Raw genomic sequence first — 25,524 nt, forward strand, 5'->3', positions numbered from 1 at the left:
AAACAACACCATGGCCGCCATTTTATGGTTTTTAACCAATATAGTTGCAGTAATATAGCCAGTAAGACGCGCGTTTCTCTGCCGGCGGGAAGATTTGAGACGAGTCAATCGAGGAGAGGTTTGCTGTACCCCCCTGGCAGACCCGGTTTTCACCGACTTGCGTTGTTCAAGGCCTCATACCTGTATAGCCTTTTTTCGGGGAGTATCCCTTCTTCTGAGTGAAGTTGTGATGCTCTGAAACCGCGTTTCAGTGAGAGCACGAAGTGCGTTTGACCCCAATTCAGACGCATTTTCTGGCTAGAATTTTAAGTTTGCAGGCACTAGCATGACAAGTTACTTATTTCTCATCCAACAAAGGACGATTTCTGTGATCTAACGATCTTGTACTCAATATTTTTGGCTGCAGTGTCCTCTTCTCATAGAAAAAAAAAACAAAGATCCAGGGACATTTAGTGATTTTTACACAGGAACTCCTTTAAGATAACTTTATTAAAAATCAACGCATACCCTAGATTATTTACAAGAAACTGCTTTTATCGGAAGTCCATTCGTGTAAGTACGTTAAAATATTAAAACTTTTTCCTTAAAAGAAAAATCCTTTCATGCATTGGAACTGACGCACATTATACCTCATCTGATTCCAAACAGTATGTTTTTGAAATGGCGATTGTTCGAAACGTTAAAAAAATACTGTTTCAGTTCAATATATTAAAGGCTCTTTATGAGGAAATCATCTTCTTAATCTCTGGAAGTCATAGTTACTCTATAAACCTTCGATAAACTATTCGTTAAACGTAATTTATGCAACTTTGCCTTTGTCCACACACGATAAATATATGATTTTCATGGTACAAACAAACTATTTGCCGTCTCAAAACAAAAAAACATTTTGGATCGTTTTGCGAACGCAAAAAAACTCAGCTAGTGATATTCACTCATTGTATTATGACATAAATGTTCTTCACATATAATGTATAGCTTTGCAAAGTTCTTACGCGAGAGTCAACAAGGTCTCTAATACATTGTATACCCGGGTTTTCTCCCTCCACTTACTCGCTCGGTGAGGATATGCTTTCTCAGTGATTTCATTTCTTTCATCTTGCCTTTCAGAAGACTTCTCAATCTCTCTGATTCCTTTCTGCTCTGCTTAATGGCCTCCAGAAGCTCAGCTTCCTGCCGTGATCCTGAGGTGTTTTCCAGCTCTCCTCTTTTCTGAAGCATGTTCTCCATCTGAGCGCACTTAAGGTCTGCGTGTAGGCTCCCCAGTTCAAGATGATAACTCTCTTTCAACATCCGTAATTGCTCCATTAGATCTGCAATCTGCCTTGTTCTCTCGTCCAGCTGGTCTTTCATGATCTCCAACACGTCGCTTTTTTCGCTGGTATGCATCCTAGTTGCCTGGAGACGAAGCTTCAGGTTGTCAATCTCCATGTCTTTGGACTCAATTGCAAGCTTGGCTGCTATTTCATCCGCGTGTCGTTGTTGTTCACTGGCCTCCTGGATAATGCGAACTTCTCGCTCCAGGGCCTCAACGCGATCTTGTAAAACCTTGACCTCATTCTCGTAGCGCGTGCGCAGTCGTTCGAGCCTTTCCTCCTTTGACAGACTGGCGTTCTTCTGCTGTTCCATTTCACTTATTACAGACTTGACTTCTTTCTCCCAGCATTCTCTCTCAATGACATAACTCTGAAGTTTGCTGTTAGTGGATGTTAGATCCAGCTTCAACTCCGATTCCCGGTTGTGTTTCTGCATCAGATCTTTCTTCAGGAATTCGTTTTCTTTTTCTGTCACTTTGAACTTGGTGACGTTATCGTTGTATTCTTTTTCTTTTTCTTTCAGCTCTTTCTTCAGCGACTCTGACTCAGCTTTCAGCTTACCAAGCTCCAGTTGTTTCCGCGCCGAGTCAGCGCATGCACCACTCTGGATCTTCACCATCTGTCGTTTGAGGTTCTCAACCTCGTGGAAGGAATTGACGGATTTTTGCTCTGCAGCTGTCAGTTGTTCCTCTGATCTATTCAGCATATGTTTTATATGGTCCTTCTGTTCAATGACTCCTTTTAATTCGCGATCGAGACTCTCCTTTTCGCATTTGACCTCGCGCAGTTGGCCGTTGAAAGCGTTGCTAAGTTCTTTCTCCTTATGAAGCAGGGCTTGGTATTGAGCACAATCTCTTTTCGTGGTGTCTAGTTGTTGCTTCAAGATCTCGTTAGTTGCTTGAAGACTTCCACTCTGGATCTCAAGTTCTTCACATTTCTCGCGCGAATGTTGTAAATCATCCTTCATTTTCTCTAACATCGAAGTTTTGTCATCAACGTTGTTTTTCAAGTCTGCAATTTGATTTTCGAGGCTGGCTTTCTCCAGTCTATTTTCCTTGCAGTCCTCCTCTAACGTGGCCATCCGTTCGTCCGCTCTTGCAAGCTTCGCATAGAGCTCCGTTTTCTTCTCATTGGTATTGTCATACATCTCTTCCAGTTCTTGGATCTTCGATTGGTTTATGCAAAGCTCTTTATCTTTTTCTTGAATCACTTGCTCTTGTGCTTTATCGTTTGCCTCCAGCTCAAATGTCCTTCGCTTTAACTGCAAAATGTTTTCCTGAAGTGCGTCAAGCTGTTGTTGACTTCCTTTGATTTCGTTCTTAGCATCAACAATCTGCCTTCGCGAGGCTTCTAGATCCTTGTAATATCTCTCCTTGTCTTCTTCTGAGGTTTTCAACTGCGCCTTTGTTTGTTCTAATGCCTCTTTCGTATCCCACAGCTCCTTCTCCAGTACGATCTTTTCTCCTTTAGTGTCAGTGATTTCATTATCCTTCTCCTTTTCCATTTCCACGCATTTGAGTTTCAGTGCTTCAAGACGTCTTCGCAATCTTTTAACATCGTCTTCCAATTTTCCTTTTTTCTTCTCCAAATCATGAAGGTATCTTTTCATCTCAGCTGCGTTATTCTTCTCCTTTTGAAGACCTTCGTCCAGACGAGCAATTTCGTCTGATTTTTCAGCCAAAACTTGTTGAAGTCCTCTGTTGTCGTTAAAAGACGAGAGGCACGCTTCATGGAGAGAGGTCACTACATCTTTCATTGAAGTATTCATTGGTGTAACTGGGCGAGCATCACCCCCGTCAACCCCTTCCTCGTCTTCTTTAGCCATGAATTCCGATGACGGCAGCTCTGCGAAATATTCGCCGCTGTTCGTAGCCTTCATCTTGCGTACAACGTTAAGCTTTGCATGCGCTTCGGCCAAGAGATCTTCTACGTCCGTATTTCGTTCCTTGAGCTCCTTCTCCAACCACTCTACCTTCTCTAAATTGATATCCAAGCGCTCTTTCAGATCATCGCTTTCTGCGCGCGTTTTTTCCAGCACCTCTGTGGTCTTCGTCAGCTCGTTCTTCAAGTTTGCGTTTTGCATTGACAAATCTTCCAACTCTCGATTGCGTTTGGTAATGTCTTTCTCAAAAACTTTCTCTTTTTCGCTTAGAACGTCATTTGTTTGTTTTAGATCGTTTTCCATCTTTGCTAAAGCTGTCTGAGTGATCTCTAACTCTTGCTTGAAATTTCCACGCTCTCCGACTACCTTCTGATGCAGTGTTTTCAACTTGGTCATCTGATCGCTCCATGCTGATACTTCTTTCTCGTTTGTTTCTCTTTCAGATTGCAGTGTTTCTTGAAGGTGTTGGTTCCTCTGCGCGCTTGATACAATCTGCTCCTTTAGTTCCCTGATCTCTGCTCGTAAGTTTTGAATGGTTCCTTCGGCTTCCGTTAGCTCGTTTTGACTAGCCCAATACTTCTCAAATACTTCCTGCTTCTTCTCTTCCAGCGACTTGATCTTGCTTTCGTCCTTTTTCAATTCTTCTTGTAACTCTTCCAATTGTTTTTGTCGCCGGTCCAGCGCACTTGTGGCCACGGAAAGCTCCTTCTTCGTTAGCAGCAAATCATTCTTCAAACTGGCTGCAGTTTCTTCGTTGCTTGAGATTATGACTTCTAAAGCCTCATTAAGGGACATAACTTTACTGGAACTCGTTTCTTTCTCCTTCAGGAGCTCATCACAAGCTCCCTGTAGCTTCGAAATCTTCTCGTCTGCGGCAATCATCTCATTCATTAACTTCTTTCTCTCTTTCTCGCTTCCTTCATGGTTTTTGTAAAGACTCGTATACTGATCATTCTTATCCGCCAGTTCTTCCTCAAGTCTCTTCATCTCAATGGCCTGTAGCTCCGTCTCTTTTCTCAGTGCGTTTCCCGTTTTCTCTAAAATACTGACTTTTTCCTCCAGGTCCGAGTTCTCCTCTTGCAGTCTGCTAATCGAACGTTCTAAATCTTGTAGATTGTTCCTATACGTCTTGCATACCGCAGTGTTTTCACTGAGGTCCAGCTCCGCTTTTTGCCGTATGTCTCTCTCCGAATTCATCTGTTTCTTCATACTGTCAAGCTCCTTACGGGTGTTCTTTAATTCGACTTGATCCTGTCGTAGCTCCTCTCTCATTGTACACAACTCAGTTTTGGCCTCTTCTTTCTCTTTCAAGACATCTTCTAACTTGCTCCTGAGTTCTCGTAAACTTGCTTCCGTATTCTCCAACTCGCGACTGAGTGTCTGCTTCTCGCTGTATTCGGCCTCTAGCGAGGCAATCTTCTTTTTGTCGTTCCGAGCTTCCTCTTTCATTGCTCTCGCACTTGCTTCTAGATGCGAGATTTTCTCGTGACAGACCAGTAGTTCTTTCTCCAAAGCTGTCTTTTTCTGTTCAGTTCTTGTTAGATTTGAATCCAGTGTTGATAGCTGTTGGTTCGCGCGCATCAGCTCCGCGTGTTGTTTTTCTGCTTTGTTCTCGTATTCACCAAAAAGTGACTCCAACTCGCTGCACTTGTTCTGTAGTTGAATTATAGATTCGCAATTCTCCAGATTTTCCTCTTTCAAGTGGTCGTGCTGTTCTTTCTTTTCTTCCAACAAAGATTCCTTCTGAGCCAGATCTTCTTTGAGCTTTTTTATCTCTTCGCATAACTTTTGAGAAGTAGTTGAAAACAAGGACAGCTGATTTCGAAGTAAAGCGAACTCCTTGTTGATAAAATCGACGTCTCGCTGATAGCTCTTCGTCTCGTGTTCGGTTACTTTGGCCTCCGCGCGGAAGAAATCAAGATTTCGTTCTGTAGCTCGGATACTTTGGCGCAAATTCTGCATTAGAGCCTCATTGTCTGAAACACTAGTTTCGCTTTCTGCTTGACTGAAATTTTCTTCCTCTGCGACTCTTCCTTCTTTGTTAAGAGCATTTCTGATGGTTCCTTTCATCTCGCGGTTCTGTTGCTTAATCTCATTGATTAAGCTCTCTGCATTCTGTTGCTGCGCTAACACCTTTCTTGTGGCAACGAACAAGTCGTTTGTTAGACTCTGCCGCTCATCTTCAAGTTCTTGTTTCTTTGCTTGCAGCTCTTGGATGACTTCTTCTTTCACGCTGCAATCTCTGAGTACACTCGCTTTCTCTAAACGGGTCTTTTCTAGCAATATATCCAACTCTTCATTTTTACCTTTCGACTCGAGGAGGCTCTTTTCCATCGCTTCATTTCTCTTTAGACTTCCTTGGTGCGCAGTTGTCAGCTTAGCCATCTCTAAGTTAGCCAGGTTTAATTTCTGCTGCAGATTTTCTTCCTCTTGAACGGATTTCTTGTACCGTTCTCCCATTTCCGACAAGTCTCTCTTGACTAACTGTAGTTCGTCGGAAAGCCCTCTTATCTCCGAGGATGAAGCGATCTTGCTCTTTTCCATTTCTTCCATTGATTTTTCAGCTTCTTTCTGCTTCCCCTCTATTGCTGTGATATGGTTTTTCGCTTTGTTCAATTCATCTTGCAGTTCTTCACAATGCTTCAAAGTTTCGTTCCTCACAGTTTGCATAGCTTCCCTGTCTGTTTTCTCCTTGTCGGCGGACTCTTTGTGTTTCTTTATCTGTCTTTCAGCTTCAGAAATCGTCAACTCCACCTCACACTTTGCCTCAGTTAACGCCATGATATCTTTCCGTAGCTTCTCGTTTTCGACCTGAAATGCATCATTTGTTATCTCAATCTCTGTCATTTTTACTTCAAACGACTTCAGCTCGCTTGCCAGTTTTGAACTTTCTTCATCTGCTCGCCGTAAATCGTCTTTCAAACTTTCGTTTTCCGCTTGGAAATTTCCATTGGCGTTTTCTAGATCCGAATTGATCTTTTTCATGGTGTCAACTTTGATCTTCAAGTTTTCTTCATTCTTCTTCGCCTCGGCCAAATCCTTTTCCATGGCTTTGTTTTCATTTTCCAAAGACCTCTTTTGTTCTCCAAGCTTATTGACTTTAGCATTGGATAGCTCGTCACGAATGCGCGAAGCTCTAAGTTCGCCTTCGAGTTCTTGCCACCGTTTTTCAGATTCCTGGTATTGTGTTAAATCCTTCTGCAGTTCGCCGTTCGCCAGTTGTAAATCAGCGCACTCAGCCTGCAGGCTACTCACTAACGTCTCCAAATCTCTCTTCTTCTTCAACAGCACATCCACTTTGTCTTCAGCTGTCGTTGCCATGGAAACACCACTTGGCGCGGAAAGGAAAATATCAGCATGATCGTTTGACAAAGTAGAAAGCTTTTCTTCTATGATTTGAAACCGGTTTTTCTGACGGGTACTTTCATCCAGCAGTTGTCGAGAAAGTTCCTCGTATTTCTTTTTCTCACTGCTTTCATGCTCAAACTTCTCTGCCACAGATTTGGAGTACAATTCCAAGGTTTTTTCTTTCTCTTCCTGTAGGTCAATTTTCTCCTGTAACTCTGCAAAATCCCTCTCGCGATTCTCAAGAGTTGTTTTCAAGAGGTCCGCCTGCGTCGATACCACGGCAAAACTGCGCTCGAGCTCGACAGCTTTATTTCTAGCTTCTCGAGTTTCGGCCTCCAACAACTTGACTTTGTCTTCGAGACCAATGAGACTTTTCTCCTTTATGCCAGCGTCGTTTTGCAGAATTTCATTCATCTGCGATAAATGCTTCAATTGGCTCTCCTGTTTCTCCTTTAGCACAGTGAATTCGCACAATTTTCCACGCAATACTTCGTTATCTCGAACAACCGCACGGAAACTTTCGATCATGGTCGGCATCTTGCATAGAAGTCCAGTTTCCTGGCCGAAACCATCACCGGAGAATGCATTATCTGAGGCAACAGAGTTGGGGCTGCTTGGGCCAGAGCTGAACTCAAAAGCAGATGTTAAAGAAACTCCTAGAGCAGAATCCGGAGAAATGCTTTCATCTCCTCGGAAACTTTTGCGCAGGTCGTTTATAGTTCTTGACGCGTTTAAAATCTGCTCCTCCATTTTTTCTTTTTCCTTCTCAGAAACTTCTAGTGCGGAATCTTTTTCGTTCAGTTTTTTCTTCACTTCTTCGATCTCACGCTTCATCCCGTAGTTTTGTTTCTTGACGATCTCATACGCTTCGTTCGCCTCTGAGCACGCTGATTTCAAACTGAACAATCTTTCTCGTTGCTTCTTATCGTCTCCTTCCATCTTCTCCAACTTTATCTTCAGCGTGTCTAAAGACTTCATGTTTTCCATGCGCAGTTTCTCCTCTCGATGAATGCTCTCGTCTTTATCCCTAATCTGTGATCGCAAATCATAATTCTCAGCCATCAGCTGTTTAATCTTCTCTTCTTTCATTTTAACCGAGGCTTGCGCATCGCTGAGTCCTTTTTGCAACATGATCATTCGTTCGGTGGTATTCTTCAAATCTTTTTCAACCTTCTCCTTCTCTTCTTTGGTGAGCAGATACTTCAGCTCTGCTTCTTTCAGCTTGTCAGCAATACCGTGATACTCAGCTTCCATTTTCGCTTTCTGTTGCCAGTTGACGGCTTGTTTCTGAACTTCCATTCTAAGCTGCTCGACTTGGCCTTGCAGTGTCCTGTTTTCTTTTTGCAGCTTCTCGATGGAGTCGTCTTTGGCTACAAAAAAGAAACGTAAATGTTTAACACTTGGCTGTAACGATAGGCAAGAAGACAAACAAACAAACACTTGACAATTTGAAGAGTAAACTGACTTATACCTTTGCTATAAACAAGCTAACGCCAAATCAACGCGTCCACGCCGAATTTACAAATACAAGTTATTGTTCTCTCTTAATCCAAGTGGGAATTGGGTCTTTAAATAATTGGGGTTCTTTGCATTTTTATTACCGATTAAAAAATATGTGACTGTAAACTTTAACTCACCCAATTAAACAGGCCTTTCTTTGAGTGTGAACCAAATATTTTTTCTAATTCATGTTTATGAATATCCGAGTTAGTTTTAGATAACTTTTGAGTAAGCGTTAGATCCTTTGCGTTCACGAGGTCGGCGTCGCTCAACAAAACAAAAGCTTATTTGAATCAAACGGAAAACGCGTGCATTATAATGGGACAAAGGTTTGTAATCGAAGTGTTCAACACGCTTACGCAAATCTTATCAAAAACTTTCCAGAGAAGTCTAACTCAGTTTTATTAACATTGCACTAGATATCAGATATAAGAATTTCTCTCCGGTCGGGGCAAATTTGCCTAATATGAGAGAGTTTGGTTGATGGAGCAAAGCTAGCAATATCTTCATTAAAGCCAATAAATTCCTATACGTAAACAGTTATAGAAAATTTAATGTAAATTCTGCAAATTACGATGTAATTGCGTCAAAAGATTATCAGGTTATATATAGGTTTATCCTGTGTACGGAAAAAAATTATCGAGAATTCCGTGATCGTTTCATTTTTTTTTTCTTTTCTGTGATATTTGTTCTACCTCTCAGAAACGTGCCATCCGTTAAACAACGATTTTACAGTTTTCCTTTGTTTTTGATCTCCGCTAAACGTAAAAGTGGCAATTTATTGTTCACATTTGTTTAGTTGTAAAAGACCGCCAAAGATTAAATCAAACGAGAGAGTATAACAGCTGATTTTGAACTCCCCTATGCTGATAAAACATCCTCAGTGGACAGAAAAGTCGCTCGCGATAATTCCAGAGTCAAATGATAGTAAACTTTGGATGCGCTTTATAGTTTGACAAATGATACTTTTCTGATCCAAGTATTCCGCTGAAAAAAGGAAGAAAATTCCAAGCTGTACATCATAAGTTTATCATTGACTAATTGAATGTCTGCACAAGAAAACTGCCTTATAAGTTGCTCGTAATTGATTTTTTTTTTCTTTCCACCTTGGAATACCCACGCTTTCGGTGAGAGGCTTGTTTTGTTGTTAAGGAAATTGTAGCTCCATTAAAGCTTTGTTTCAGAAGTCAATTAGACTGCTAATTGCAAATGTTTTACCCATTCCAACAAGATCTGGGAGTTTACTCTCCTAACAGATGTTTATCTGTTCCTTTGTAAGTTATTCATAAGAATCGAAGACAACATCGGCCTGATGGTTAGGTTTTTTTTTACTTCAAGACCCGTTTGCTTGACACTGTTTTCAAGTTGTTAGGCTAAGAAAACATTTGAAATGATCAATAGTAAATTAAAAGTTTCAAGGAGCATGTCATTAGTAATTGAATGACAGCGCAGCCAAAAGTTGAGTAGAAATCACACTTGATTGTTCTTTCTTTGTTACTCTGAATACACATGAAGGCCTTATCAAATTCGTTTGTGAGGCCCAATTGCAGTGGTAATGGCAAATGTTGTTTAATGATTTTAGTCAACAAACGTTATCATAACGTACAAAGGTTGTCTTATGTTTAAGATATATGCGAATCAAGAACTTATATCTAGGACAATGCAAAAGTAATGTTTTTTTTTTGTGTGGTCATTAATTGACGTTGTTTTTTCCTTTTTAATTAAGCGCTAGCCTTTTGCTTCGCACACACAGCGTAATGAGAGGCTCTGAACAAAAAGGGCATTCCCTTTGGGAATTCCTAGTTCTTTAATGTATGTTTGTAAACTTACTAGGTTATCAGCACATAATGAAAGCCACCTTTTTAAAATTTTTTCTTTACTTTCAGTCAAAGTTGTACATATTCGTACATTTTGAAAACATTTGTACTTGACTTAGCTTCATACATAGGTTTTAGTGAGATTTGTGAAAATAAAACAATTATTGCAAAGTTTTGTTGTAATTTGGATGTCTATATAGGGGTTTCGATAAAAGCCGGTCACTAACAGTCTACCGCCACCTATAAATCTCTCACAGCTGTCTTTAAGCTCGTGTTCTGGTTTTGCGGGCACTGCCGCCTTGTAGAGGGTTTCAATTTTCAACCGTTAGCCGTAAAATGGTCAAAAAGTTAAGCCTTAAGCGTAAAATTGAAAACTTTTAACTGTCAGTCGTAAATAAAGTTAACCGTAACAATTTCCGTGAAAAATTCACCGTTGGCTGTAAAATGACCAAACTTTTAATCGTTGGCCGCAAAACCCATGACCCCATTAAGACCCTCCTATAACACCATCGGCGGCTGTGTAGGGAAAAGTTATTCAAACCTCTGGTTTATAGAGTTTTCATATCTTATACTTATACTTATTAAGAATGAAAAGAACTACAAGAGAGAGAAAGCAATACCATATGTTTCTGTTGATGGAAAAATTTAACGCTGTCGAACAAACTTCATGGGGAATAGCGGGGAATAGCGATCGACTCCTTCGCTCTCAAGATATAAAAGTTAATTCTCCTAACTAATGATCACACATTTCTTATTTGATTGTTCGTGAGAATTTGGTCTTATATCAAGGCAATATCTCCTAGATAATACTTTTATAATTCTCCTTATCTCTTTCATTGTTAATGTATAAATGATTATAAGAGAAATTTACAATTGATAACTGCTGGGTGTGAGAAGTTTATTCGGCGTAACCCTACCTCAAAACGACTTTGTTTAAATAATTTTGATAATAATTTGGTCATATCAATTTTTAACGACATTTCGATATTTCGGCCGGCTATGAGAAAGACGGAGAGTGTAGAACATCCTTTTTGAGTAAGCAGAACTTAAGGTAAAAATTCAAGGAGTCTTGCATTACTGTAGTAATTTGGAACGTTGCAAAGATGATCGTGTTATGCCAAAAAAACAACCAGGCATAGTCAATTTGTTGTCATGATCCATCGGCGCCCAAAAACTGTAAACTGTTATTATCCAATCAGTTTTGTAGGTGATTTTGCGAAGCATCATTTGCACTTATTCTTTTGAACTATACTAAAATTAGTAGTGTTTGGAAACTATTAAAATTCGGAATGTTCTGGTCAAGTGTTTGGGAATTGTTTTGGCCTGTTAGATTATCTTGAAATCCTCGTTCAATCTTGTGGGATTGCTGAGGTTAACTAGCTTAATCAACTCGCGCAAACAGAGGAACCAGGAATCTGACCAAGAACTTTTATTCTCTGTCTGCTTAATGACTCGGAATGGCTCTTCATCGGAATGACTGAGTCTCTCTAATTCAGCCCTAAGTACACGCTTTTAAATATCCTATCGTTAGGCATGTTTGGGCTTACGGGATAACTGACCTTGGCAGAGTTAACACATTTTTAGAACGTTAACCCAAACAACTCCATAAGACATTCGAAATGAACAACAAAGTACTTGAAAAACAATCAATCTTCGAGAACTAAAACCTAAATAAAACCTCCCGTTTAGGACTCTAAGCAAGGTCAAAGACAAACCCAAACACGACTGGCGATCACGATTATTGTATGAGAATTGAGCCCTATTACAAAGACACATCACTCAAAAGGTAAAAATAAATGTGTGGTCTTGCAGCACATGACAAACCAAGGCTCACAAGACTTGCACAACGATTTCAAGATAATCTAACAGGCCTAAACAATTCCCAAACACATAGCCACAACATTCCTAGTTTTAGTCTTTCCGAACACTTCTAATTTTAATAGCTCATTACCGGTAAATCATCAATGAAAACTCGCTTACCTGTCAGTGCGGAATCTCTTTCGCGAAGCGCCGCAGTTAAGCTTGCTTTTAGACTCTCAATCTGACTCGTCTTCACTACTTTTTCGTTGATGAGTTCATGCAGTTCGTTTTCTTTCTCTAACATCTTTTGTGCATTCTTTTCCAGTGTTTTCTCTGTGTCCTTTACGCTATCCTCGAGAATTTGGACCTGTCTCTTTAGTAATTCTAATTCCTTTTCTTGATTGATCTTTTCGTTTTGAAGTCGCCGCACAGTTTCTTCTAAATATCCTTTTTCCTTCTGAATTTCGTCCAGCGCGACTTGAAGAGTTTGTAATTGTTCCTTGACTTCTACGACCTCGTTTCCTATCTCCTCAATGTCTTCAACATTTGTGCCATCTATCGGAGGACTCTGAGATAAACTTTGAGCTGCAGCTGTTTCGCTTATGATTTCTCCGTCAACAGAGTCAAAATATAAAGGATCTTCTAAGCGTTTCAGTGAATCGTCTGCGAATGATCGCTCGAGTTTGTCTTTCTCTAACTGTAAGTGCTCAATAAGTTTATTTTTCTCTATGATTTCCTCCACTTTATGTTCCAAGTTCTTATCCCTTACACCGAGTTTTGTTTCTAAAACTTTAACTTGTTCCTGTAATCGACTAACACCTAATTGCTCCTCCATAAGTTGTGTAATGGTTTTGTTGTCTTCTTCTACCTGATCTTCCAAGGCTTTCACCTTTTTGTCGGCTTCCATGAGCTGAGCTTTCAAATTGTTGATCGTAATTTGGAGTTTGGAGTTACTAGTTTTCAGTCGTTCCATCTCAAGTCGCGTTTCTGCTTCCTTCATTTTATGCTCCTGTTCTTTCTCGTCGCACTTTTTTATTTCATTCTGAAGTTCATTTTGACATCTTTCTTTATCGCTCCTTGCATCTTCGATTGTAGCTTGCAAATCTGAGATCTGAGTCTTATAACTTTCGATTTCGTCATCGTTGGGGCTGGTTTTTTCTTTTGCCTTTTCGAAAGAATTCTTCAAGTCAAAAAGTTCAGACTCATACCTCGTAATTTTCTCCGCTGAGGCGAGATTTTCTTTTCTTACGTCTTCAAGGGTAACTTGTAGATCAGAGATTTGGAACTTGCATCGTTGGTTATCTTTCACCATTGTTTCCTTGTCTTTCTTGGCCTGTTGCAGAGAACTATTTAGATCACAAATCTCGGATTCATTTTCCACAATATGTCTCCTGGCTGCCAGATTTTCTTCACGTTCTGTTTCAAGCGAAGCTTGCAGGTCTGAAATCTGACTCTTGTAGCGCTCATTTTCACAATGTTTGGCATTAACTTCCTTGTTTGCTTTATCCAAAGAGTCTTTCAGACTGGAGATTTCGGATTGATATTTATCAATTTTTTCTGCTGCAGCACGATTCTCCTTTCTTTCTGCATCAAGACAAGTTTGCAAATCGGAGATTTCAAATTTGTACAACTCGTACTCTTTCGTTACATTGGTGCTCTCTTTCTTTGATCGACCAAGTGAAGTCTTCAGATCAGAAATTTGTTGTTTGTAGTCGTCAATTTCCTTCAAATTGTCATTGTTTTCTTTCTTCACATTATCAAGCGACTCTCTCAAGGTCTCCGACCGGGATTTGTATCTTTCAATTTCTTCAATTGCCCACTCGTTCTCTTTCCTTTTAACTTCGAGCGAAGCTTTCAAATCTAAAATTTCTGACTTATCTTGTCTGACTTCTTCTCTTAAACTAGCATTCTCTTTCCTAATTTTCTCAAGCGACGCCTCCAGAATCAAAATCTGAGACTTGTATTGAGCAATTTCATCCAGAGAACTGCGAGTTTCATGTTCTGTGTTCTCCAGGTGTGATTTCAGTTCCAAATTTTCAGTTTGGTACAGTTCAATTTCCCTTTTAGCAGTACTGAGTTCTTCATTAGCATTGTCCAGCAAGGCCGTTAACTCTGGAATTTTGGATATTGATCGCTCAATAATTTCATTCGCCTCATCTTTTTCTGCCTTTATTTCATCCAGAGAAATTTGTAGATCTATTATTTTAGATTTGAACCCTTGAATCTCCTTCTCCGCTCTGAGTAAATGTGTCTTTGAATCTTCAAGAGAAATTTGTAAGTCGTTAATTTGAGATTTGTACTGTTCAATGTTTTTTACGAAATGAGCATTTTCTTCCCTTATTTGACCAAATGCTGCATTCAGTTCTGAAATTTGTGATGTGAACCTCTCGCATTTTTCTTCTGTTTTAAGTTTTTCCTTCTTTGTCTCTTCTAACAAAGCAGTCAGTTCCGCGACTTTAGTTTGTAACGTAATAACTTCTTTGGCAGCCCTATCTTCCCCATTGACTCTTTCATCTAAGCGAGCTGTCAGTTCAGGGGGTTTACCTTCATGCAGCGCTATCTCCTTTCTAGCTTTTCGTAAATCTTCTTCCTTTCTATAGAGCTCTGTTTCCAATTCTTTACTCTGTTGTAAAGAAGTCGCCAGATCTTTCTTCATAAGATTGATAAATGACTCCAAGGTCGAAATCGTGTCGCCTTCCCACGATGATACCTCTAACTGAAGCTCGTTAGGAATCCGTCGGCCGTCTTCGTTGTCGAAAACGAATTCATGTTTCATATTTTTTGTTTCATTTGCACTCACAAACTCTTGCAAGCTACGACTTTGCTGAGAATCTGGGTTTCCCTTTTCAAAGTAATTTTTTCTCTCGGTTTGTAGGCTTGCTTTGAAACTGTCCCTAGCTTCAAACGGTAACTGGGGGTTCTCTCGTTTCAAATTCCTTATGATAGCTTGTATCTCTTGTTGTTGTCTTCCAAGCTCATCTTGCAGCTCTTTGTTCCTTTTTTCTCCTTCTTCTTTTTCCTTCCTAGCCCCTTCAAGGGACGTCCACAGTTCAGACACTCTCTTGGGATAGTTAAAAGGCATACTGTCTTCTCCACTCTCGGCAGAATCTTTCGTTCCTCCTCGTATTTTTCCGAGCTCATTTACGAGGCTTGCGATCTCTTCGTCTTGCTTTCCGAGAATCACTCTAAGTTCTTGGTTGTCTCTGTTCAAGGCTTCTCTTGTACGTTCAAAATCTGTGAAATTTTCTGGCACCTTGGTAAGTTGTTCGCTACTTTCTACCTGAATCGCTTTATCTGCTCGTCGTACCAACTTCAGCTTTGTTGTGGTAACTTTGCGCTCCTGTTTAGTTCGAAAATCTGTTGGATCTAATGACCTTCTTCTTTCTAAACCTTGCAAAGAACTTTCCCATCCTTTCGGATCTAAGGATAACGTCCTTCTTAAAGTTCTTCTACGTAGATCCTCCTCAGATCGAATTCTCTGAAGTGGTCTGGGACTCGGTGGTTCGTTACCAACTTTTACTTCCTCGTCTTCTCGTTTGAGTGGAGAACTTTCCGTGCTTGGTTCTGAGGAGGGGCTGTTACTTCTCACTCTAGATGACTCCTTCTTTACGTTCCATGCCTTTTGTTCCAATGCAGGCTGGCTGGTAGGTGTAAAATTTAATTCAACCCTGTGAGGTCGATCTTTGGCTTTTAGTTCCGGTTGTGCTATTTCCTCTCTTCTTCTCGCCGAAAGCTCCTGTTTTGTGGCCTCTAGCTCTTCCTTAAGATTATAAGTTTCAATGCTTGCTTCCCTCAAATGTTCCTGTACCACTGAAATTCGCTGTTCTTTTTCCTCGAGTTCTTGCTCCATTTTCTTATTTTCCAGACCCCTGCTTTCCAGTAGATTCTCCAAATTAGAGAGACTGGTACGAGACTCAATCAGCTCATCTGAAAGCATTAGCTTGTCCTCCAGCACTTCAGCCATTTTATGCTTCATTGACAACATTTCAGCCTCTCTCGGTGACATAGGGGTGCTGGTGTCTTCGCTCATTCTTCTCTCCATGCTGTTTATGACGCTTTCAAGCTCCAACTTTTCAATTTGGGATGTTCTTCGAGCTAGAATGATACTGTCAACTTTTTTATCTGCGACCGAGAATTTCCTGATAGATCTAAGTTTTTCCTCGTCTTCTCTCTTTGAGATTTGCGCCAATTTTAGCTCGTTGGACAAATCTTTGAGTTCGCCTTCCAGCACTTTTAATTGCGTTCCAACTTTGTCCTCTAGCCTTTTGGAGGTCTCCACATGTGAAGATTCTATACGGTCCAAACCTTTGATCTGGTACTTCGCCTCCTCGATCAACTTCGACATTTGCGAGGTTTCTTCGTTGTCTTTCCCCAGCCGAGATTTTAAGCCCTCAGTAACAATTCGTTCAGTAGCTGTCGTCAGCTTTTCAATGGGGATACTTTTGTCTGGTCTTTTGTTATTTTTGCTTCCCAAAGCAACCTCTAACTCTTTGCGCAGGATTTGCTTTTCCTCCTCTGACAACAAACACGAGCCTCTTCTCATCTTTCGCGGTGATATTAACCCGTACTTCTTGAACTGTAGATCTTCTTCGCTGTCTTCTTTCATAAGATCTTCCAGTACTTGTTTTTGCATATGAAACTTCTTCGAGGTTACACTGTGAGCCAAAATCTCATTTTGCAATTGCTGCAGAAAATATCGTAGCCGTGTTCCTTTGTCAACGCTTGTTTGTAGAAGATGAGCGTACTTCCGAACGGCTTCCGACCTCTGCACCCGAAGCTCTCCGACTTTGGTTTCCTGAATCCGAAGCTTGTTTCGTAACTCGTGTAGCTCGTTATGAAGTCGTTTATTCGATTCATTCATCATCTTCACTTGCCTCTCCAGAATTTTGTTCTCCGTCTCTAGTGCAGTTGTTTTCGATCGTAATTTCCGCATTTCTTCGTTGTGTTTGTCATTCTCTTTACGTTTATCAACAAGTTCTTGATCCAAGAGATTTATCTCATGTCGCAAATTTTCAATTGTCATGTCCTTCGTTTCTGATAGCCTCTTCTCCTTCAGAAGGCTATCGTTGAGCTTCTTGATGGTATCTCGAGCCTCTTCCAAACCATGGACAGATGTAAGGGGGGATGCAGCCGGTACCAAGGACATTGTGATTTTCAACCAAGGCTGTGAACCAGCTATGGTATCTAATGAATCCGTTTGCCCTCTCTCAGTTAGTTGCAAATCTCCTTCGCTTCTGTTCCTCCTTCTAATTTGTTTCTCTTGATTCCCAGAAAATTCTTCTATACTTTTTCTTGCTTCTTGCTGTTCTTTGCTTATAAACTGCACTGTCAGTTTCCCAACTGGACAAAAACTCGGGATTGTCCTGATTGTCACCGAATTCCTCCTTATATTAAGATCTTCTTCGGCTTTGTAGCTAGAAGGCAAATGCTCTTCAGATCGAGACCGTCGTATTGCCCGACCGTGTGATATGGATAATACATGCAGAGTACGATGGTTGCTCATATCTGTGAAAGATTAAGATAGAAAGGTGAACAATGAACTCTGGTTGTGCGGAAACCTTGTTAGATAAGCTCTATTTTCGCGATTACAGTCGACTACAGTTAATGGATCATTGTTTTGAAAGATGCCTCCCCTAACCAAAAACAAAGTCATGGTCCCAGCCGTAAAAACCCTGCATTTTTAACCTTCTATGATAAGAACACTCCTTGGCTTAAGCCGATACCTTTATCCCGTTGTCCGGAGGTTCAGAAAGGACTTATCAATTTTGAAAACCTAACTAAGGTAAACTGATACGCAACACTTTTCGTATATTGAGATACTTAATGACAGTGTTTAAGATCTTCCTCAAGTCCACCCGAATATTTTGATTCAAATCGGTATCAGAAGTATACATCATAACCTGAATCGAGTGCCAATTGTTTTTCCAGCTCTGACTGAATTTACAGATGTTAAGTATCAAGCAGAGCGCCGATTTTCACGGGCGAGCTGCAATTTTAGCAATTACAGGAAACGAAGTCTTAAAAAAAGTAAGGCTTCAACGGGATTCGAACCCCGCGTGTCTCCCAAATATAGAGGAGGAACTGTGCTTAGTCAATAACTGGTTTATTGTAAATCAGCCATTATGATTTTTTACAAGTCTTGTCGAGTGACAATTCAATCAATTAAAAACAAACGATCGGTTTTCGTACCATTCTAGCTGACCTCATATCATTTGAAAGTTCAGGTTGACCATCTTCTAGGTAAATAGGAATATGATGAAAACTAACAACTTACTTTTCATTTAGTTTTGATTTTACAGAGAATAGACCAAATAATTTAAAGTCGTTTGACATAGAAGATGAGAGTATCACCGGATCTAACTGGAGTTTTGGAAAGGAACAATACTCCTGTCTTTTCAACGCAGCATTTTCTCTTTAAACTTGGTTCCCGTGGAAGTGTTCATTGTTTTATTTTCTCAGACTTGTTGTGCGGTCAACCATTGCAAACGAAAAGGTTGACCACCGTATACGCAGTTGTCCGCCAATCTTAAATTAACAACGACGAGATAAAAAAAGAGTTTATGATTTCAATAACATAGCGGAGACGTAAACAAAGCCCAGCATTGTTCCATAGATAATCACTTCAACCTTACTATTCTTGTGGATTAACCCGTAGACGTAAAAATTGTCAGTATTTTGTTGGTGTGTCGCCTGCAGTCGACAGCTCTTTAGCCCTAAAAGAACAGTGTGTTTAAGGTTTTTCCACTTTTCCGAACTTGTTTATGATCTTTTATCGTTGTCGTTTACACCTTGTTTGATATCTTCGTTACAATCTAATATTTCACAATGTATTTTTTTTAATGGGATTACTTTTCAAGAAGATCGCAAAAAGAGGACGAGAAATGTTATGAAGTAATTCAGCTTTCTTCTTCTAGCCAAACGAAGCCTCCTCGTTTCGAAGTTGCCGTGCCATACGCCTACAATAAATAGCACCTGTTATGGATCATGAGTTTTATGACCTGTTCGACAACTTTTCTATCACAAAACATCAGATTACTGAAGCGACAAATCATCTACTTTCAGAAAAGGTGCAAAAGAGAAAAAAAAGTTTGGCTTTCAAAAACAACGCTTATGCCAACATCGAAAGAATAAAAAAGTATAATGTGTATTTGTGGAGTAAGAATAAGTCGATTGTCTACATGTTTTGATAAGATTTCTTCCCAGGGAAGATTGTTCATAAGATACACCGCCTCGAACCTGCTGTGTCTTCGGCAATTAAGCCCCCACTTAGAAGTTTTTCTGGAGATTTAATTTTTTCCTTCATGACTGCGCAGCTTGACATTATCTTACAGTAACTCACAGTCTTCTGTAACCTACTGAGCCAGACAATGAAACAGTCGATTTTTTTTGTAACCTATGTGAAGGCTTCTTTTGCATTTTAGGTAGACTTTGTCATATGTCAACAGCCCTCGTCGCACAATGTAAACTTTTCAGCGAGCCGTTCTCTCATAAAAATCTTAATGCCTGAGTAACTGGCATTTTGCGGCCACTTGAAAATAAATAGGTTTCTTAAAAACTACGAAAATTTTACGCGCCGTTTACAAGTGCGATGCAATCAACGCTAAAAACATTGCGGATGTGTTTTGAATTTGCAATTCAGCCTTTCTACAGTGTTGACCCTAGACTGATATTTTTCCTCATTTTTTTCGCTAAAACCGCCCTCTTGACACGTCAAACGAAATTATTCTAGTGGTTCAGCTTTCTCTTGTTCATCATTACAGTGAAGAGCTGATCAAACTCCTCTTGACAACACAGCGTAGCGTTCGATTAAATGTCACGTGTCGAATCGAATATTGCTTGCATATCATAAAGTCAAGTACTCGAGAAGGAGAGAAATTTTCGTCAGCCGCGTCCGGTTTTGCGAGAATTTTGCTTTCTATGCAATTTTTAGCGAAGTTCGAAAATGACCAAGTGCTTTTCAGATTCCGTGAACCGGCGAATTTCATGATAAGCCAAGAGCAAACGATATTTGTTAAACTGTGCCCATGATCGGCAGACGAGTCATACATGTACCGAATTATTACCCCAAAACAACTGCTCTCATTGATTATGTTATCAGTGAAGTATTTTTAGATAATTTAGGCAATATTCTCATGTCGTGCTAGTTACGTCTCTCTAACATCCACGAACAAACCTCGCATCGTTAACTTGACATCAAAGAATCATGAAACGTTTTGTTTACCTAATTTCCATTCAGTAAGTAGATGTTGTAGCGTTAAGTACTTATCGTCCAGAATCTTCTAACAACACTGTCAGCCGCTTAGTAAATTCGCCCATACGTATACGATTCAAAATACCTTTTCATCAGCCACTCTAATTTAAACAAAACTTAGATATACAAAGTCAAGTTTGTCTTATTTTAAAAGCGTGCTGCGAACCACGCTGAGAGATTTGTTTAAAATCTACACAAGGAAACAAATACAGCACCTTGCTATTTAAAACAGGGCACTTTTTATGATTTTTTTATTTACACCAAATTTTTACTTACATTAGATCCTCAAGCGCCTCCATAGTAGCTTAAATACAGCAGTACCAACGTGATGGGGTATTTTTCTTGGCCTAAGTCAACCTCTACATCAGACGACGCCGATCAAATCGGTAATGAGTGTGTAACGTGTATTTGAAAGAATCAGCTGAATGCCATAAAACCATTGTGCATAAAATATGAAGGCATAATTAATGATCTCGATATTAACTACGTGGTAATTTGGCCTGGTGAACAGGAAAATTACAGACCAGATTGTTATAATTTCATTTTTGATTCTACAACTTTCTCAGGCTTAATTTGTTTTATTTTCCAAGTTCTAAAGGTTACAAGTTGTAAGATTGTTCACGCTCGAACGTGTTGATACCAATGTTTTGAAGGAAAAAGCAGTTATGATCATTTTGAACACATGACTGATAAATTGCGCGCGTTTTCTTCGCGGGAAATAGTTTGATCACATGAACAAAGCCAATGAACTCCTCATATTCAATCTCCAGTGAAATCTTAAAACCTATTTGCAAAATACATGAAATACTTTAAAGAACTGTGCCCTATTTTTAAAAAGGTCAAAACGGCCTGTCAGGACGCGACCGAAATTTTAATATTTTGAACGCTTCAAAGACTCAGTTTTCGTCATATCCTGCTACAATACTAGCGCTATGTTCCCAAAGTTTACATTTCCGCTTACGCTTTCAAAATTGCTTTAAAACAAACACATTTTTCACACCAACACTTTATCACACGGCAAACTTAACAAGCTTTTATTGGTGAAAAGTGAATAACATTCAAACCAATAAACAATAAAAAGGCAGACAAAACAGCTCTGCTAATTATACGACTTCGTTCTGCACTGGAAGCTAAGCGTCTTGTGAAACAAAGACAACCAATCATTACAAGTACAGGAAAATTTTATTGTACTGAAACAATTACTCTGACGGGTGGTAAAAAGGCTCTCGACAAAAAGAGAATTATCAGAATGCGGCGTTTATGAATCTTTGCAAATTTATTTTCAGGATTTTGAAAGCGAAATGTGGAAACGAATTAGGATCACACATAGAAATTTGGACCACACGATTTCTGAACGTTTAAAGAGGGGTTAACTTCTGTTGTCATGACAATTTGAATCTACGCCACATCAACAATTGCGCGCTTCATTTCCGACAAATATTTAACACAAATTGCATGCTTCCACTACAAAGGAATGTGTTTTGTTAGTTTGACTTTTGAAATTTCTTTTCTGAGATTGCACAGATCGAATCCTCGCCTCAATTCTAGGCCAAAAACTGGACGTATCCCAAGGAAGATTTCAAGGAAATGAAAAAGGTGTTTTCACGGAAATTAAGTTTGCATGTTACTTCCCTAAGTGAAGCGGTTCCTATTTATGGCTGTCATTGATAACAATCATGGTCAGGGGAAACTTTAAAAGCACCTGAAAAGTTCTGGGACATATTTCGAATTCTCACGTATACTTGTTTGTCTGGTTCCTCGTATTTTTAATTACTCCTTCAAGTGCTAGGAATTGTTAACAGATAAAAGGTTACTTTCCTAACAAACTTACTGCAGATATTTTTAGCAATTCTCAGCTCGTGGCTTTAAACCACTATCTCGGCGTGAAAAGTAGCAACCAAGAAAAAATTTATACAATTTTCACACAAAGCCGACGCTTCAAGCGTTCTCACAAAGGATTTGCAACGCAAAAAAAAGAAAAAATTGCAAAAGTTTGTAGGCAAAGCCAAACAGTAATTCTATAGACAAACAATCAAACGAACAAAGTCTATAGATTAAAAAACAAAATGAAAGAAACCTTCGGCAAAAAGAAGAAGTTTTCTGAAACCTCCCTTTTCATCATCTTAATTGTCAACTTAGTTTTATGTCTGCCGCCGTGTATTGTAGGCTTCTTTCCTGCAAGGAACCTACCTTGTAACATTGTTTAACAGATATTGCTTTTAGAACTGACGTGTTCTAAGTTGTGGTGTGGATACTCAAGAATCAATCCGTGGATTGATCCGCTGCAAAAACGAAATGACTTTGAAGGAAATTAGCCAGCTGCCTTAATTAAGCATTAATATTACTCCTTGTGTATCTAATCCATCGCTCGGATACGGAAAATATGGCAATGAAGGAAGACAAAACAAATGCTAAAAGAGCCCGTCATTTCACCATGAAAATTAGATTAGGTGACTCCCTAAACACACTGAAATTCTTTAGAGATCTGGTCGCATCCCTTGAAATCGTTAGACGCAAAATCTACTTCACTATGGTTACAAACGAACAACAAACCTGAAGCTTGCTCGTTTTTCCAAGTTAACGTTTCCATCAGTAATGAAATTCAATATGCTAAACAAGGCCTTTATGCGATTTGAACTGAATCTTCTTGGTCGAATTTCATGAAATTTAGCCCACGTAAAATGCTTAGCCAAATTTCACTGACGTCAAACAAACCGCTACTTTAACTAAAAATAAACATTCAAGTTACAAACATCCGATAACTGCCTGGATCGTTAATGATTTGGCTGAGAACACCTGACAATCATTCCCAATAACATTTCTCATTTTCAAAAATTCCGTGGACAGCTCATGACTCCCCATATTCTCAATCATTTTTGGTATAGTAGAATATAATTTAAGTAGAGATTATAAGTTTAGAAGGGTTAGTATCACGCTAAGAATGCGACTGAGCAAGCTTTTCTAGAATAAAAGGCTTATTACTGGTCACGTAAGGTGTAGTTATCAAACAGATGGAAACACCTCTACGTTGGCAAACTCAAGGCCTAACTTTGCCTTCCGAACGAATCGATTTCATACGAAAGCTGTAGAGTAATGGTTGAGACAAATGTATTTAAAATCCCTCAAAGACAAAAAAGAAAAGGGACAGTTGTTCATTTAATAAAAGATTTATCACTCAGACTTCTTCTAGGACCCTTAAGTGCTCAAAAGTGAAATTATTTCTCATGTTAAAACAAAGAAGGAGGAACATTGTGGTGATAATTGAACGAACTGCTGCAGAAAGGTGTCAATGTGGCGGCGTCGACTCGTCTGCTCCTTTATTTCAAAAGATGTATTTATATTTCTCGACTCTTGTTTCCATTAAAAGGCTAATGGCATCGACTTGAATTTCACTTCAATCTGGTGCAAGTGTAAAAGGAAGGAAATAGAAAAGCGCAGCTTTCTTTGACAAAGACACGAGAGAGATCTTTGTCTTTGACTCGATTTTTTTTACAATATGGATAAAACATTTCAAATCACTTTCCCTGCCTTGTGGATTTTGGTCGGATTTGTATGCTAGATATTATCATGCCATGCAAAATATGAACAATTATCTTCAAGTGTTTGCACTCTATTCGTTGGTTTTTGCCAAATATAGACTAAATCACATCTCATTTAACACCTACGATATTTAAATTTTACAAGGCAACTCGGAGAACTATAGGTCACACCAGTTAGGCAAAAAAAGAGGGTTATTTTTATTCTGTTTTAAAAATGCTCTTCTATTAAATTCCGTTTACTTTTGAGTCTAGTTAAAAGCATGTCAGAAACATCTCTGTCTAGTTAAACACTTATTTTTCCGCAGTACTCAGTTTATTTATACGTATTAACTTCCTTGTTTTCTTGAAATAATTTTCGAAGGATCTAATGCGATTTCTCGTGCTTCGGTTGATTACAGTTATAGCGTAGCTCGAGCCATGAGACTGATTCTAGAACCAAACCATGAGTTGATTTAGTAAATATGGTAGAGCTGTAATATACGAAAACGTTCAGTGAGCAAGGGTCTGCCGGACGATTCACGTTTTCGATAATTTCGTTCATTGCAACCTAAATAATCTCGAAGAGACGACAACATTGACTTATATTCGCGAAATATGTTCATAGATTGAACATAACAGATATAATTTGCGATGGCAACGAAATTATACTTAAATTGCTTGCAAGGAAGGATCGTTGTACAAGACAACAAAAAACCGCAAACAAACGTGTCAAGAAGATTCGCAGGAAGTTGATATTGGGTATAGTTTACTGATGGTGTTTCTTAAGTTTGCTTACACATTTATCGGGAAACTGAAAGTATATTTTTACTGGCTACTTACCAAAAAGTGCTTGTCAGACGCCTTTCGGAAAAGATGATCATCGACTCTTCGAAAGCGTTGCGAAAAATTGTAGAAGTCTCGTGCCAAACCTCGGAAAAAAAGCCGTCACTCAATATTTCGTAATTCGCTTGAGAGTACGATTGTATTGCAACTCTTAAGAGCCCTGATTAGCATATTTATTGTGACTATAAGTTTATATTTTTTTCTTGCATAAAGCGCTGCGTGGTTTCCTCCGTCGCGAATATCATCAGTGACTCTCTGCTTTTGAACATCACATATGAAAATTATAACAATCACTTGAAAACAAAGAAGAAGGAAATGAAAGCGTGAGAAATTGAAAACCAAAAAGAATACGTATTTTATTTTAACACCAACCAGCTATCTTCGTTTCAAATTTGGACTCCAGATCGTACATACTAATTGATTTGACCGGCAGGGGGCAAAAGACCTAAGATTCACCGTGGAGTAACAGTTTGTGCAACGAATTATTTCTTAAGCTGTATGCATTATATCTTAACTAATTAATCGAAGATTCGTCAGAGATCATTGTGACTTTCATGAAATAGCAGACGGAAGTGTCATATTTTTCAGAAGCATTGCTTCTTAATTATCACAGTAAATTAATTGGATGTCGGAAACTTTAAATTTGCTTATTTCAAACTGTAAATTCGAGGGATCTCTCATAACTTTATGATCGGCTCAAACGATTCCTCTTTGGAGAAATGTGAAATTCGTACGTATTCGTCTGAAATAAGAGATATTTTTTTTAGAAACTTTTAAACCCCAAGGTCATTAAAAGTTCATATCTGAGATTTTTTCCCATGAACAGCTATCTCTTGCTGTCAGTTTGTTGTCATAGCTCTTTCCAGCCAAAACAACTGACGTATCACTCCTGTAGCCACAAACTTCCCGGCACAATATCTTGTTCGCCTGCAGTTCAACCCAGTTGATGTTATCGAGAACGATCCAATGTGCAGACGACAGTTGAAGAATACGGTAGCACAGCGATAAAAAGATTATTTCCAATACCTCGGTGACGTTGTTTCTATTGAAGCCGTGCTTTGATAAAATATATTGCGATCGAATTACCTTTTAAATAATTATTGAGCATTTTTTCATGAATAGCACTAAAACTCGTTCGCTTCACTCGTGAAATATTTTTCAACACGACTTGAGAGAAAGTTTGCTTCTCCAAACGGGCATGTAATATTCTATTTATTGAATAAACATCAATGAAATAATTAATCATTTC

The 25,524-nt window shown here is 39.2% G+C and overlaps 1 protein-coding gene across 3 annotated transcripts; it reads right to left on the bottom strand.

Moving 5' to 3' along the window:
- Positions 1-484: 484 nt before the first annotated feature.
- Positions 485-24,366, bottom strand: LOC131779204 (golgin subfamily B member 1-like). 3 transcript variants are annotated; one of them, XM_066170953.1, is made up of 3 exons: positions 24,273-24,366; positions 11,844-17,168; positions 485-7,916 (listed from the first exon to the last, which is right to left on the bottom strand). In XM_066170953.1, the coding sequence occupies exons 2-3, from the start codon at positions 17,164-17,166 to the stop codon at positions 1,015-1,017; spliced, it is 12,225 nt and encodes a 4,074-aa protein (XP_066027050.1). In that variant the 5' UTR covers positions 17,167-17,168; positions 24,273-24,366; the 3' UTR covers positions 485-1,014. The 3 variants fall into 3 exon arrangements, with proteins under 3 accessions (XP_066027050.1, XP_066027049.1, XP_058951714.2); XM_066170952.1 differs by lacking the exon at positions 24,273-24,366 and adding an exon at positions 22,468-22,582; XM_059095731.2 differs by lacking the exon at positions 24,273-24,366 and adding an exon at positions 20,191-20,323.
- Between the last annotated feature and the right edge of the window lie 1,158 nt (positions 24,367-25,524).

Source organism: Pocillopora verrucosa, chromosome 8 (genome assembly GCF_036669915.1).
Source record: "Pocillopora verrucosa isolate sample1 chromosome 8, ASM3666991v2, whole genome shotgun sequence".
NCBI classification, from domain to species: Eukaryota; Metazoa; Cnidaria; class Anthozoa; order Scleractinia; family Pocilloporidae; genus Pocillopora; species Pocillopora verrucosa.

What these genes read in the sequence shown, in the direction of transcription:
- LOC131779204 (XM_066170952.1), bottom strand. Translation starts at nt 22,504, where the DNA reads ATGGAAACGTTAACTTGGAAAAACGAGCAAGCTTCAG. An exon ending in GAAAAACGAGCAAGCTTCAG is followed by an intron (nt 17,169 to 22,467) that starts GTTTGTTGTTCG and finishes AATCTTTCACAG; the next exon opens with ATATGAGCAACCATCGTACT. An exon ending in AAGAGATTCCGCACTGACAG is followed by an intron (nt 7,917 to 11,843) that starts GTAAGCGAGTTT and finishes TCTTTTTTGTAG; the next exon opens with CCAAAGACGACTCCATCGAG.